Source organism: Cheilinus undulatus, linkage group 18 (assembly GCF_018320785.1).
Source record: "Cheilinus undulatus linkage group 18, ASM1832078v1, whole genome shotgun sequence".
In the NCBI taxonomy this organism is placed as follows: Eukaryota; Metazoa; Chordata; class Actinopteri; order Labriformes; family Labridae; genus Cheilinus; species Cheilinus undulatus.
The window spans coordinates 11,466,142-11,481,429 of record NC_054882.1 but is presented as its reverse complement, the minus strand read 5'-3'; the positions used below and the strand labels follow the sequence as shown (position 1 = coordinate 11,481,429).

Sequence of the window (15,288 nt, the reverse complement as noted above, 5' to 3'; positions counted from 1 at the left end):
TCGTTTCCCCAGACAGCTCTCCTTTAAGATATTTAAAGCTTTGTTTCTTTTCAGTTCTACTGATCACTGAACTACTAGAGAGTATCATTTCAAAACATGTGGTATGAAAAAAAAGAGTATCAGTAATTCTGACAATTTAGAGGCAAGACACAACACTCCCAGGTTCAACACATTCAGAAAAATAGAGGAAATGTTTGTTAAAATCTCGTACAGAATCTGTGAAACCGTCCCCATTCGATGACAACAGAATCAATCTCAGCTCTGAGTTACTTGAGCGTTATGCAACCCATGCATATAATTATCTGTTAATCACTTCACAGTGAGATGAGCTGAGTCCCATGGCTGAGCATCGCCGCCTGGCTTGATACGGCCAATAGCAGAGAAAAAGCTATCAGCATGACCTGATTTTGTGGAGGGAGGAAATATGTGGAAACGCGTCGCACTGATGCACAATTATTCTCACAGACAAACACAGCTGAGGGAGGATGGAGCGTGCTGAGCTGGAGGGAGTCGAGTCCACATGCTTTCTCTAATTAATCCATAAATCAATTTTTATTTAAGTAGCACCAAATTACACGACTGTCTCAGAATAAGTAACGAAAACCAAAAGGTCTGGAAAAGTACAAGACCAGGGGTAGGCAACTGGCAGTCTGGGCGCATATTGGTTTTAAATGCCAATAAATTGTAAGAAAAAGTGACAAAATCTGCTGTAAAATATTTCAACCTGAGATGGCCAAAATGTATAAAGAAATAAAAATACTCTCAAAGACCAACTGCATCAAAGGACTACAAATATAGAAAAGTTTCTACAATAAACTTTGATTTATTTTGTTATTGGCTAAAGATTACTAGTGTGTTGAATATATCATCTTGTAATGGTTCAACTCCTCTATAGAAATTAGGACACTTACAGAGAACTTGGCCAGTAACACTTCTCGGACTTAAAGTTTGATTTCTGCATTCACATTCTCCCATTAGGTGAAAAACTTCTTTAAAAAGTTCTTTTAAATCTAGAAAGAAAAAATTGTGGAACTAATAGTAAATTGTATTTCTGTCCAAAAAAAGAAACCAAGGCTATCAGATTCAAGATTTTTTTACAAGATTTATTATGTGACAGTTGTGTGTTACAAAAACACAGGCTGAGTAATTACCGCTTCCAAAGAGGTTATGTGATCGGGTGGGTTTGTTAGTTTGTTAGTTTGTTAGTTTGTTAGTTAGTTAGTTAGTTTGTTTGTTTGTTAGCAACATAACTCAAAAATTCATGGATGGATTTTCAGGAAATTTTCAGGAAATGTCAGAAATGGCATAAGGAAGAACTGATTCGGTTTTGGAAGTGATCCAGATCACCATCTGGATCCAGGAATTTTTTTAAAAGATTCTTTACTATTGGGAGATAGGGCTAATGGCAGAGGTCTGCGCTGTTACCATTTTACACCAGGAGATGGCGAAAATGAGTAACTTCAATCCCGGCAGCATGTTTTTGGTGTGTTTCTATTCAAAGTTTTGGAGTTTATAGAGTTTGTACGATGCACACCAGGTTGAGGAGACAAGTCGGAGCGTAACAGAGAGAAAGACAGAGAACTATAGTGAGAATACTCACAATGCTGGGAAGAATAGAGGAATATTCACCCTCTGCCATGACTTTCAGTCCTCTGGTGAGACCATGGGCGCTTCTGCCATCATAGTCCACACGTAGTGAAACCAATGCTTTGCCTCATCATGTCTCCACCCCGCCAGGGAGGGAGTTATCCACAAATTAGATTTTGGGAGTGATCCGGCTCACTGTCTGGATCCAAGAATGTTTTTAAAGGGTTCTTCAGAGATAGGGCTGATGGCAGCGGTCTGCACTCTCTGAGTGCTTTTCTAGTTTAATTTAATTAATTTAATTTAATTTAATTTAATTTAATTTAATTTAATTTAATTTAATTGTATCAGATTTATTTAAATTTGATTTTAATATTTCATTTTGTTTCAATAATTTATTTCTTCTATTCTAATTAATTCAGTTTAATGACATTTAATGTGTGTTTTTATTTTATTTATCTCTTCTAATTTAATTATGTTTTATTTTTACTTTATTTTATTTAAGTGATTCATTTATTCTATTCTGTTTTAATTTAATATAATGTATTTTTTGTTTGTTTTCTTAAATTAAATGTAATTTTATATTTTTTTTATTTTAGCAATTTTTTTTCTATTTTGTTTTGATTTAATTTAATGTATTATCTATTTATATTTGTTTTTCTTAATTTAATTTTTTTTAATTTACCTTACATTAGTAATTCATCTATTCTATCTTGTTTAAATCGAATCAATTTAATTTGATTTAATTAATTTAATCATTCTTTTTAATTTTTCTTGAATTTGATTTTATATAATTTCATTTTTTGACTGTTTGTTAAAAATGATGTCTTAGGACAAAATAAGCAAAAGATAAGGTGTACCACTTCATCCACAGGGGTGTCTGTAACTTTTCTCTGTATTGACATGTCTTTTTGAAACTTGGGGCTGTGTTAACTTATACATGACAGAAATAAAGTCAGTCTCTTATTTGTTAAAGCTGTGTTGGTTTTTTTTGTAATGACATTTTCATTTATTTGTGTGGATTTTTTTAGATCGTGTCTTTGACACAACTTTTTTCTTTTTTTACCTTTTTGTGATGAACATTTAACTTATACATTCCAAATCCAGTATATTTTTCATGGAAATATGTCAAATGAAACATTTCATGCTTTCAAACCTCCTGATTTGTACTTTTATAATCACACATGTGGAAATAACTCTCTTTATAGCAAACTCAATGATTGGCTTGATTTTAGTGTCTTATTGTTATTTAGGTTGAGTGAAACCTTGTCCTTTTTGCCCGGTGACATGTTGTAAATGAAACCGGTTATTTTTGCACACCTATCCGTCCTTTGCTGTCCTGTAGTTTTACTTTTCAGTGTCCTTGCTGTGCATCTTGGGAACTGCTCTACATCCCGCTGCCTGATACCTACACACAGAAGCTTTGTCTAAACCCAGGCCTCGTCAGGTTTTAATTTAAACTTGGATTAGTCTGCCTGTGAAACCCCATACTGCTTTTTAACACCAGCATTTACACACTCTGCTGATCAAGTGAGTTATAAAATAAAAGCCTTCATGGTTTAGCTCTTAGGGACCAGAGGGAAAGCGATGGAAGAAGTAAAACACAACTTCTAATTCTGGCTTTATGTCCCAGATAGTGGAGACCTAAATTCAGGAGTCAAACAGGGAAGCATGGCCCCGATACTTCTTCACATCGGACACAAAAGCTCAGCTTTTTTACTTGTTGTTTATAAATACGACGGTCTGAATGGAAGCCCCACTCTGCAACAGATCCCATCACTTGTGCATTATTGATATTGCCCTATTTTATCTGCCCTCCAGTGTGCATTTTCACTGGCAGCTTCCTTCATATATTCATGATTGCATGAAAATTTCAACTTCCTCAAACTTGTGAATAGGTTGAGGAGGAGTGAAGCTGTGCATGTTTCCTGCTACGCCTCCTTTCACACTCCTATTGTGCCCTTGGTGACCTATTTTGCTGTGGACATTAATAAAGGATGAAGAGTGGCAGCAGACAGAGATAACAGGCAGGAATTTCTCTGCACTGATAATCCGTTTGTTTAATTACACTTTTGGACCTGCTTGGTTTCTCTAGGAGGGACTGACAGAGACTGAGGATGACTAAAAGACGCCACAAGATGAGTGAGAGTGATCATTAAAAAGAAGCCATATCCTGTACCATAGAGGCAGCCAATCAGAGGAGAGGGATCCATATGTTGCTGTCCATGGTGCTGAATTTTGGCTTTATGAGGAGCTCCTGACAGAAAGCAGCCAGACTGTGGAAGGAACACTGGTAGACAGCGCCATCTAGTGTACAAGACATGCACATGCAAACTACAGTGAGATTTATTGTGCATATTTGTGAGGAGGTATGATGCACATGAAACTTAATGATGGATAGACATGTGGTTAAAATGTATGCTGCTGTGTAACACATGTCAAATCATTTTCTCTACCCGGGCTTCCTGTAAAATCTTACTCCTTGTTTATAAAGCACTCAATAGTTGTGGCGAAGGGTACCTGGTCTGATCTTTATGTCCCATATGAGGCATTCAGACCCCTCAGATCCTCTGGAACGGCTTTACTAACTGTTCCCACCTCACATGTGGAACCATAAGAGAACCTGAGACTTTCTACATCTGTTAGGCCTTTTAAATTGGTCATTTTTTACTGTTGTGTTTCCATTAAAAAACTATTTAAATTCAATTCATGTTCATTTTTTCATCAATCTAACACAGTGGTTCTCAACTAGTGGGTCAGGACCCAAAAGTGGGTCACAGAGCCCTTTTCAGTGGTCATGAATTTGTTCCTGGAAATAAAATGTAGTCAAAAATATGGATAAAACAAGCTTTTTTTTTTGCCTCTCATCTTTGATTTGTGACATGTTTTACATTTTTGAGGTTTAAACTGGGATGTTTTTCATTAGATAAACCTGATTGGTCAAAAAATATTAGAAATTTGGGCCCAGTTTTTCATTAGGAAGTTGATGGTGGGTCCTGAGGCTGATCTAACGTTTTAATTGATTTTGCAAATGACCTTCTTGACTATCTTCATGTTCAGTAATGTTTTAGATTTTTTTTTTTCATCTCGTGTTATACATTTTTGTTTTATTTAAAACATTTTTGTGCTTTTTATGCCTTTATTTAGAGGGGAGGATCATGGATAGTTCTGGAAACAGGGATGAGAGAGTAGGGGACAGACATGAGGGGAAGGAGCCACAGGCCTGGGCTATATTTGTTAAAACTCATTACGTCAAAGTTTTTAGGCAGTGGAAATACATTTTTGAGTAGACTCAACTTCAAATATATCATTTACACTACAATCCCAGATGAGTGAAATGAACTCAAAACATTAGAGGAACTGATTAGATCAAATCTTAAGTAATACTCAATGAAAACCAGCACTGTTAAGTAGTAGGTACTTAGCCATTTAAAGTTATGTCAACTCAATTTAACTCATATATTTATGTTGGGTTAACTTAACTTTTTTAGGTTAAACTACGCTGTGAAAACTTCCATACACTTAATAATTCCATGTTTAAGTATTTTTAAGATTTTCCTTTTTTGGGCTTTTTATGCTTATTTGATAGGAGGAGGACAATAACCTTGCAAAGCAGATGGATACGCCTGTTTCCGTGTTTGTCAGTGGCGTATCCATCTTGCAAAGCTCACGTCTGAACTGTTTGGGCCTGGTGAGAAAGTGACAGGACCAATCAGTGATGAGGGGCAGTACTTTCAGGCGCAGCGGAGTCGTGACGTAAGCAAGCAGCAACAAGAGGCTGGTGCAATAATGGTGGAAGAGATTAGATTAGATTAGGATGCTGCTAAAGCGCCAGTTTTATCAGAACTTGACGACATTTCTTCGTTAAGAGAAGAACAAAGAGCAGTAGTGAGTTGTTTTCTTTTCAAATAAGACAAAAGTTGTGTACTTACATGTCTATAGTTGCATGGTTCAAGTTATTCCTCGGTAGCTGCGCACGCACACCTCGGTCCGGCTACGTCATGTGTTTTGTTGCTCTGATTGGCTCGTAAAGATGTGACTGACAGAACGTTCATCCAATCACACGCAGAGTTTTTTTCAAATCATCTGCCCTTTCCCAAATGCTTAGCCTGCAGACAGAAGTAGCACTGTAGACTGCTAGGCCATCTGTGCGCCCCAATGTTCATGTATTTTTAAAGCTATTTGTTCCTCATCCACTGTTATTGTCCTTTACTTGTATCACAATATTCAATCTTGACCGGTTACATCATCCAAGATTGGCCAACTTTATGTCTACAACTGACATCAATTGTGAGACGCACACTGATCCAGAAAGCCCTCCTCCTTCATGTTCACTGTAACCTTCATTAGTTGCTCCCAACAGGTGGGACATGTCTAAGTGAGCCAGTAACTTCACTCATGGTGCATGCCAAGGGCATTCTGGGAAAACTTTGCAGATTAAGATATAATTATCAAATAACTTGAGTGCAGTTTCAAAATAAGTAAATAAATAAAGTGATTAAGCACTGATTACTTGAAAGACTGAAAAGTGAAGTACTCTTCCACACAGTTCAGTTACTTATCTTTATTACATTTGATTAAGATTTTAAAAAATGAAGACCTGTTGAAGACAAAACGCAAAAACAACTCAAACAATAGAACAAAAGTTTTAAATTGACTCCAAATCAAAAGCCAGATTAAAACTACCTGATGATTATGTTGTAGATAGATGGCGCTGGTTAATAGAAGTTATTTATGACAGAATAAGTAAACTATACAACAATAACAAAATGGTGAGACAAAATGAAAGGATCAACAACTGCTGCAAAAATCCATGACAATAAAAACAAAGAAAATGTTTGAACTATTTAAATGGTATATTTTACTCACTGTTGTGAAAAAATACATGTGAATGTAATATGTCCATTCAGTGCTATAGTCTATTCATGGAGAAAGCTTGTATTCTGCTTCTAGCCTGCCTTTATTTACAGTAAATTCTGAAGTAAATAATTAGGGCTTACAAATGATGATAATTTAACTTCATAAAACCAAACTCATCCCTGAACAAGTCACATTAAACACACAGAAAGCCCCGTACAGCCATGGTTCTCAACTGGTGGATCGCAGAGCCTCTTTATGTAGGTCAGATGTTTGCTTAAGAATAAAAAACAAGTTGGTGCAAAGCGTCTATATTGTGCACTTATTTGAGAGGGTGATATAGAGGTGGTAGGAAAGCGAATTCTTGTGGGCACCAACAATTAAAGACAAAAGAAATAGACTTTAAAGAGCGGTACGGTGTGAAGCAGTCAAGAGGACACAGTGATGTTTTATGCTATCTCAGATCCAAACACCTGATTTCTTCCTGAATTTCTTTTACAAATTTGAGTTGCAATTCATCATAATAAAGGAGGGGGCGGGTCCTGAGGCTGGATTAATGGAGAACTACTGATTTACAGAACCTTACAATACAGTGCAATACAAAATGTATGTAGACTTTTAGAGGACAAATATTCAGCTTCTGTTCAATACTAAACAGGACTTTTGTTATTCAAATGACTTCTTCTGCATGAAGTATGGTGTCCTAACAATGGAGAACTGAGCATTCAACCAAAAAAGCATCACATTTATTTTTCTAAAGCATTAAGGACACATGTTTCCATGTATTTTAGAAATGCTATGCATTTTTGCTGTAAAGAGATACGCCAAAAACTGGAGTAAAGGAGCACATGTAAAAGAAATATACTAAAAATAAAAGCAAAAAGTGATTTTAACAGTGCAATGATCTAAAAGTGTGTTTTTTACTCTCTCTCTTTGTAGATCTGCAGCTACAAACACTCACTGACACAGAATGTGAAACAATATCTAAAGCATGCTTCATGCACCCCATTAAAAAACACTATATTCTACAGTCTATGTGATTAGATGTATTATTTAAGGTGCACTTCTTAATCCCTGACAATCTGAATCATTTATATCACCATCCTAATTACAAAGAAAGTGGAGGAAAGTCTGCTATTAAAACTATGATAACCCAAATGAAAGGTGATCATTTAACTAGGTTTTCTGCTCGTCATCTAACCAGATTTTCTGGTTTTCGAATTCTCTGTGGAGGTCAAATAACCTCGTTTTTCCTCCTATGGGAACAGGGGGAAGGAGGAAATATGGCCTATTTTTGCACACACAAAAGATGGATGCTGAATTGAGAACTTCACAAAAGGACTAACCCCCTATCGCATTACAGTGAGAGATCTTCAGTAAAGAGGAGAATGCAAGGCAGGATTTGAACATTGCTTTGCTGCTTCTGTATCAGTTTTTAATATATTCTATGGAGTTTTATATTTGTCACAAAGTCAACTTGTGTGTCTTCCCAACGTTAAGGTGTTGGGGCTACCTCCACCTTAGCCACCAGGGGGCCACAGAGTAAACTAAAAAACAGTGGCTCTTGTGCTCTATTCCTCTTTTGCCCCAGAATTTTAAACATTTAATAACCTTTAACAATGTTTTTGGGAGTTGTGACAAAATGTTCAGGGATTTATGTTTGCTATACAAACACATCACACTAATTATATCTAACACTATGAAACTGAGTGCTTAATATGATTGCTTCCAAGCTAAGACGTTCTAAAAGATAGACAGAGGAGTTATTTATCAGCAGTTTAAATTCATTTTTATAGCTTAAATCACCAGTAGAAGCTATACAACTATAAATGACCTGATCTTTTTATATTAACTTGGGCCTGTACAGTAGGTAAACCATGTTATCTCACTTGTTTAAATGCTTGCTTGGATACGTTTTGCTGTCTTTTTTTTAACTTTATGTCTTCTGCTTTCCTGTTGTGTATTTTTTTTTGTCAGTATGAACATTTCAACAATGAAAACACTGCCAAATCACATATGGCTCGATTGAATGACTCACTAACAGCGGGTTTTTGTTGAAGAGAGAAAAAAACAGCTAAAATGAGATGTTTAAAATGTGTTGCATTTTTAGCTGGTCCGATTAAGAGGGCTTTATATTTTATACAGGTTATTATATTTGATAATGTGTTAATTTATTCATATATGTTTTACTTGTTCGTTTTCTTTTGTTTTTTGTTGTTTTTATTTATATTTTATTCATGCATTTGAAGTTTTATATCATTTTTAATTTTGACTATTCAGCATTTTGTATGACAAGCACTAAATAAATGAAGCAGAATTATTATCTTTATTATTATTATTATTATTATTATTATTATTATTATTATTATTGATATTATTATTTTTACGATAATAATAATAATAATTATAGTGATGATAATAGTATTATTATCATTATTATAAAAGAAAATAATAATAAAAAATAACAATCGTGGAAGAAATTAAAATTGAAAAATAATCATAAAAGTAAATATTGATATAATAATAATAATAATAATAATAATAATAATAATAATAATAAATAATGAAAAGGAGGAAAATAATAATAATAATGAAAAGGAGAAAATAATACCTTAAAAATGAAACAGATTCGGCCAACAGATGTAATTTAAACGTTTATGTCACACAATGGTACGGCTTACAAAATTCACCGTAACACCAGCCCAGCATCCGGGTGAGCTTAGTGCGCAGACTCAATCTCCGCTGCAGTTCACTGCGTTTCCGTAGCCAGTTTGCTACCCGCTGAGCCCTGGCCGGGGAAACAGCTCACGGAAACGATTGATCCCATCGAATAACGTTAAAGCTGGCCACGTAAATGGCGGATTAACAGTGATATCAGCAAGGACTCGCTAAATCAATGCTCGAGACCCAGGTGCTTTTGGAGAGTGCGCTGGCAACACCCTCCGTAACATGTGAGATGTATACAGAAAGATATTAACTGTGCGTTATTTCGGCTAACTAGCTAGCAGCTACCCCCTCTATCCAATTTATGGTGGCTCGCTTGATCTGTTTTTTCAACCGTCGCGTCTGTACCGGAGGAAAATGAAGAAGTTTAACATTAGGAAGGTGCTGGACGGCTTGACAGCGGCTTCTTCCTCCTCCTCCGCAACTACCCAGCCGGGTACTCCCAGGGAAAACGATGTCGTCCAGGAGACTCTCCAGTCGGAGCATTTTCAGCTCTGCAAGGTGGGTTAGACGTTAGTAGCAGCTAATATCAACGGACTGTTTTTGCACACTGACAGTCAGATGACAGTGGCGTGACCAAACACTGGCGTTGTTTTCACCCATATCAGCACTGCTCACTGGCTTGGAAACTAAACGTATAAAGCATTTAGCACCAAGAAAAACCAAGAAAATATAGATATCTAAGTAGAAGTGAGATGCATGGGGTAATCAACAGGGAACGATTTTTAATTACAGGCTGCTGTGCTTGGCTCTGTCCCATGGTTGTATCCGGGCTGTCAGAGCACCTTGTCTGTTTGCACTGCACTGAATCCTCGCCTCAAGTCACTGTGTTTTTTAACATTACTGTAACTTAGCTGACCGAGTGCTTATCTGCTGTTTTAATAGAGATGTAGGCTCACAATGCATCTCAATAAAACACAATAATTATGCAAAATAAGGAGTCATAACTTTCCCCGTCCCCTCTGGTCCTGAAGAAATGATTCAATCATGTAGGATAAAGTCTGTATTTCAAATTATGCCAAAAAATACATTGAGTTAACCTCAAGATGATAACAATCCATTCTGGGAAGGATGAAGTAAGTGGTTATTATTCAGTTATTTTAGCCTGGCCAATTTTAGTCAGGGGGAGATCACAGATTACAGATGTGACAGCTGATGAAGCACTGTATGTTTGATTCAGGATTAAGGTTGTTGAGTATCATTATTTGATACTTGTCAAGCCATAAATTATATTCTCCTCTATGTAAATTTTCAAGACTATCAGAAAAATGTCTTGATATTGAAAATGTGTAAATGAGGGAAATAAATCCATCAAATATTGCAAACAATATCCTGCACACTGTCCTCAGCAATATTTATGTGAAACAATTATGCAGCAATATGATGACAGAAAGGCACACAAACGTCTGCTGCCTTACTAATGTATTAATCAAATAACAATTAATAGTATTATCAGGGGCAGACTGATGTTGCTATCTTAACACAAATAAGATCTTCATTTTAGAGAGCTGGAACTCATTGATTAACAGGTGGGTAACTGATACAACTTAGTTGTCATGTGGAATAAGATATGGCCTTTTAAACATCGATAAACCAGCAGTTTTATACCTGTGTGGATATGCTAAAGGTACCCAGAAAGCTGCTTTCTTTTTTAAGACGATTCCATCCTCCTTTGAGGGCTATATCCTCTGCTTATGGGCGTCTGCTCTACCCACTGAGCTACACCTGTACCCAGAAAGCTGCTTTATTCAATTACCGACTTTCTTCAACAACTACAACACTACTTTTTGTGACGGACAAATTTATACGTGCACCATGGCAAACCTTGATGTGGTGATTCTGTACATGTGATGCAGAGAGTGCTGAGAAGAAAGTGTGAAGGCTTTTTTTTCTTGTCCTAAATAACCCCGGCCACTGTTTTCTGATTTAAATGTTCTGTAATAGCAGTATATCTGGCAGCTGAGTTATCAGAAAATTATTAAGTTAAAACATAAGAAATGTTTTTAAAAAACACTCATGAAAAGCTGGTGTAGACAGGTACTATGATAATGGTGGCAATCTTAGTGTATGTTTTTAAGCATCGTTTTTAAACAGACTTAAAAATTAGGGTGGGAAGTGCCAGATCACAATACACCACGCTGATACAATACTGCCCTTAATAACAATAATGATCATGATAATCAGGATACAACATTTCCTGGTAGTTGATTTATTGCAAGACAGTATTGGATTCCTGCTATTATCTAATATGCTGATATTTCTGGACTCAGTTTTGCTGATAACAAACTGATGCCAATCCAGAAACTTAGTTTCAGTCAGGAACACTCATCATACATTAAACCATTTTATGGTTTATTTTATGGTTTAAATGGATCTACAGTTTTACTTGGCAGAGAAGGCTCTGCTCAAAAGATGCTCCCTGGGTTAGTCAAGCAGCATGCTTTGACTTTCCAGGAAGTGCATGGGCAGAACCCCCCATATGGATAGATACATTTATGACCGTGCTTATTGAGTACAATAAAGTTATTTCAAAAGCAATTAATCCACACTAGCATGAATCTGAATATGAGGGTGCAAAGAGCTTTATGCTATAAAGGAGGAAGCTGGGGTGGAGGAGGTTAAGTTTTGCCAGCAGCAGCAGTGTGGTGTATCAACATTAATGAAAGCAGGCATGAGTGAAAAGTACATCATATTTAGATACACCACTGTGTTGAGAGAAAGAGCTGTGATTGGCTGTGGGAGCTGGGATGGGATAATTAGGATCAGCTGGGTGTATGACTACCGTGTCCTGCATGTACTAACGCCAGGCTTGTTGTAGACCTAAAAATTAAGTCCTTAAAACACACTTTAAAGTTTTAGGAATGAGGATGAACAAAAAGATGGATTTCAGGTGATGTAGTCCTACCTACCTAGTCCTCCTAATTTACCTTTACATATGGACAATATTTACAGCTGATATTTTGGCTGTAAATATTCAAATATCTGTTGCTGGTACTGATAATTGACTCGGGCTAATATTTGCTGATATTATTATTGTGCCATCAATATCATGTATACCTATGAAAATACAAAATGCTATTAAAAGTAAACAAGGTAAAGTGCAGGACTAATATGCATGAATAACTACATTCTGTGTCCTTTTTACCACTTCTTATGCTCCATTTCTAAATTTCTTTTCACCACAGCACTGTCCAACATTATCCCACTATATTCCTCTGCTTTTATCCTGCTGTCATTTTCTTTTTTGGCATTTAACTTCTATTCATCGTCATTTCATAAGCAACTAAATGACTGAGTCAAATTGATAGTGAAATATATGAAGATATCTGTGTTAATAATTTGATAATTGTATCACGAGTAGAAATGCACTGATTGCATCTGCAGATGTAGGAAGATTCTTATTGCCAAAAATCTTACCCATACTGATTTCATACTGATAATACCATACATCCCTACGTCTTGTAGTGTAAAACTCAGTGTTCACTCTTGTGTTTGACCATTAAAACAGATCGTAGTTTGTCTCTTCTGCTGCCTGGTATGAAACTTCTTTTCTAAATCATTAGTTCAATGTTCTAAATGCCAGCCCTGTTCATGTCTCGTTGTTTGCTGATGTGCAGATGTTTGTTAACAGTGCTGATATTGCTGATACTGATGTCGAACCAATCCATCCCTCCCTAATCATGATTACAAACGATGATGTATTGCCATATTGATATTTTGTCCCACCCCTCTCCTTGAAAATGTGAGCCTATCCTTCAAACCCCGCCCTCACTGGCCAGCACACATGAATCCCACATTGTAATTCCTAGTCATGCACATTAGATTAATAATCCGGCCCGTAAGGTCTGCCTGGAAAGGTTTCCGCCTGCGTGAAGCATTTTGAACATCATGTAGAGCCAGCCCACCAGCTTCTGCTGCCCCAGCAGGGGGCTGAGCAGGTCAGGTCCCCAGGTTACAAGGCCACGGCTTTACCTGTTACATAATCCTGCTGTAAGCTACACACAGCTCATGCATGGCTGGCTGAGGTTTCCAACCTGAAACAGTTGAGGGATACATAAATGATAGTAGCGTTTTTTTACTGTGGCAGTGATGGGGGAGCTGCAGTATCCATGGTATGAAGTGCACTCCATGGCTGCAAATGTTAGCTTCAAGTGGTAGTTCAGTGTTTTTGAATGGGGTTGTGTGAGGTGCTTGTCAATAATAAGTGTATTATTCACAGGAGATGCCAGTCAGCATGGCTGCTTTAGGGAGAGAGTGCTGTGCAGATGGGGTCACTTGCTTCATGTTCTTTTGTTAATTTTTGAGAATAACTGAGCTAAAAACAACATTGCGGGTAAGTGTTACCTGTACTAAATATTTGCTTTTAATGTGGCTAGCCACTTTGTCTTAGCACTATTTCAGCACAACACAAAGCGGGCTTGCATTGTGGCCAGTCTCCTTAAAGGGACTGACTTCTCCTGTGGCTAATACACTTCTTTTTGGCAAGTCTTGAACAACCCCACTTCTGAAATGCCGAACTTTCCCTTTAAGGATGGATAAAGTGAATTTATTGCTGATATTTTGCAGAAATGAGCCTGCAAACATAAAATGAGAAACACATCCAGGCCTCCATTTGCACTCGTCTTTATGCTTTATCTCATTATTTTCATAATAGGAGTAATTTTCCACATTAATGGATAACATTTCTGGAAGATTATGATCATGTGTTTTTTTCTGCAGTAATGCCAGCGTGACTGTGTAGCAGATGATTGATTATCTGACTGGAGCTCTAATATAAATTCTGCTCTTTCCTGCAGACTGTGCGTCACGGCTTCCCATATCAACCATCCTCGATGGCTTTTGACCCCGTGCAGAAAATCTTGGCCATCGGGACTCAGACTGGAGCTTTGAGGCTGTATCCTTTTTACTCTTTCCAGGGGAAAAGAAGAGCGCTACACAAGTTAAGTAAAGCTTGGATCACTCATCCTGCATGCTCACACAAGCAGCAAACACTATGCTGAACTTCCTGTCATCCTATGCAAAAGTGTGATATTACCAAGCTGTCCTTCAGCATTCCACAAAGTCTGGTGCAGTAAGTGACCTGCCTTTTCCTCCTGCCATCCAACACAACAAATCCAAAGCACACAGCGGGGCAGCTCAGGGCTCAGAGGTAGACGCTAGCTCGGCTCTGTGTCTGTGCAGCCAGCAGCCTCCTTCTCCTCAAGCACCAGGCTCATTAGCGCTATCTCTGCAGTAGCATGAACAGCTCCTCTGCCATATGCCGAGGAGCCAACCTCATCAACTGTGCTGCCCGGTCTGTGCCAGGATGCCGCTTCATATGTGCTGTAAACATCATCGGACCTGCACAACACACACTCACACACATCAAGCTGCTGCAGAACTGCGTGGCCCCCTCGGGCGGCTGGGAGTCAGTTTTGTTTGTATTCAAGGAGGAAAATTTGTTTTTACAGCTAACCAAGCAACTTCTATGAGTCACAGCAACAAAATCGCCCTTGGATTCTAGACTATCAAACACCGCATGTGGTAATGTTATCAAGTCCAGATTATTCTGTTTACAACTAAGGTTGTCTAAATGTTTCAGACTTTCTGATGCCACACATTTAAAAACAGTGCAGTCCCCATTTTTTGAGGATCAGTAGCATCAGAAAGTACAGAAACCGTAAAAAGCTACACTTGTTTCATGAGAAAGGTTCACTGGAGAATAGGGATTCACAATATTACTGGCATAATAGCGGTATTAGCAGATTATAGCTGAGAAAGTTAATTATCGGTATCAGCAGATATGATCATTTCTGATGCTATTTAAAGCTAGCATATCTGATGTAGTAGTAATCGACAGGGCTAAGTAGTAACGTGTATATTCTCTTATAAAGGGTATAATGCACAATTTGAAAACACCTTAGATTATTAGCATTTTTTGAAGGCCTCTTTTAAGTCTAAACTGCAGCTGCTTTTAATTTTTGCACTTGTTATTTCAAGCACCTTTTCAGCATTGTCTCAGGAAACCCCCATGCAAACCTGTTAGGAGAATTAATCTTAATTTGAAAGTATAAGCTCCTTACAAAAGGGTCACATTTTTATTCAGCGCTCTACAGAGCTCACTGTTTGTCAGCACACTTCTGT

The 15,288-nt window shown here is 37.3% G+C and overlaps 1 protein-coding gene across 3 annotated transcripts in view; it reads left to right on the top strand.

Moving 5' to 3' along the window:
- The first annotated feature begins 9,201 nt into the window (after positions 1-9,201).
- stxbp5b (syntaxin binding protein 5b (tomosyn)) overlaps positions 9,202-15,288 on the top strand; it is a 72,600-nt gene continuing 66,513 nt past the window's right edge. For all 3 annotated transcript variants that reach the window (XM_041812008.1, XM_041812007.1, XM_041812006.1), the window contains exons 1-2: positions 9,202-9,666; positions 13,962-14,059. In XM_041812008.1, coding sequence (XP_041667942.1) covers positions 9,523-9,666; positions 13,962-14,059 — 242 coding nt within the window. In that variant the 5' untranslated portion in view covers positions 9,202-9,522. The remainder of the gene's footprint in view (positions 9,667-13,961; positions 14,060-15,288) is intronic.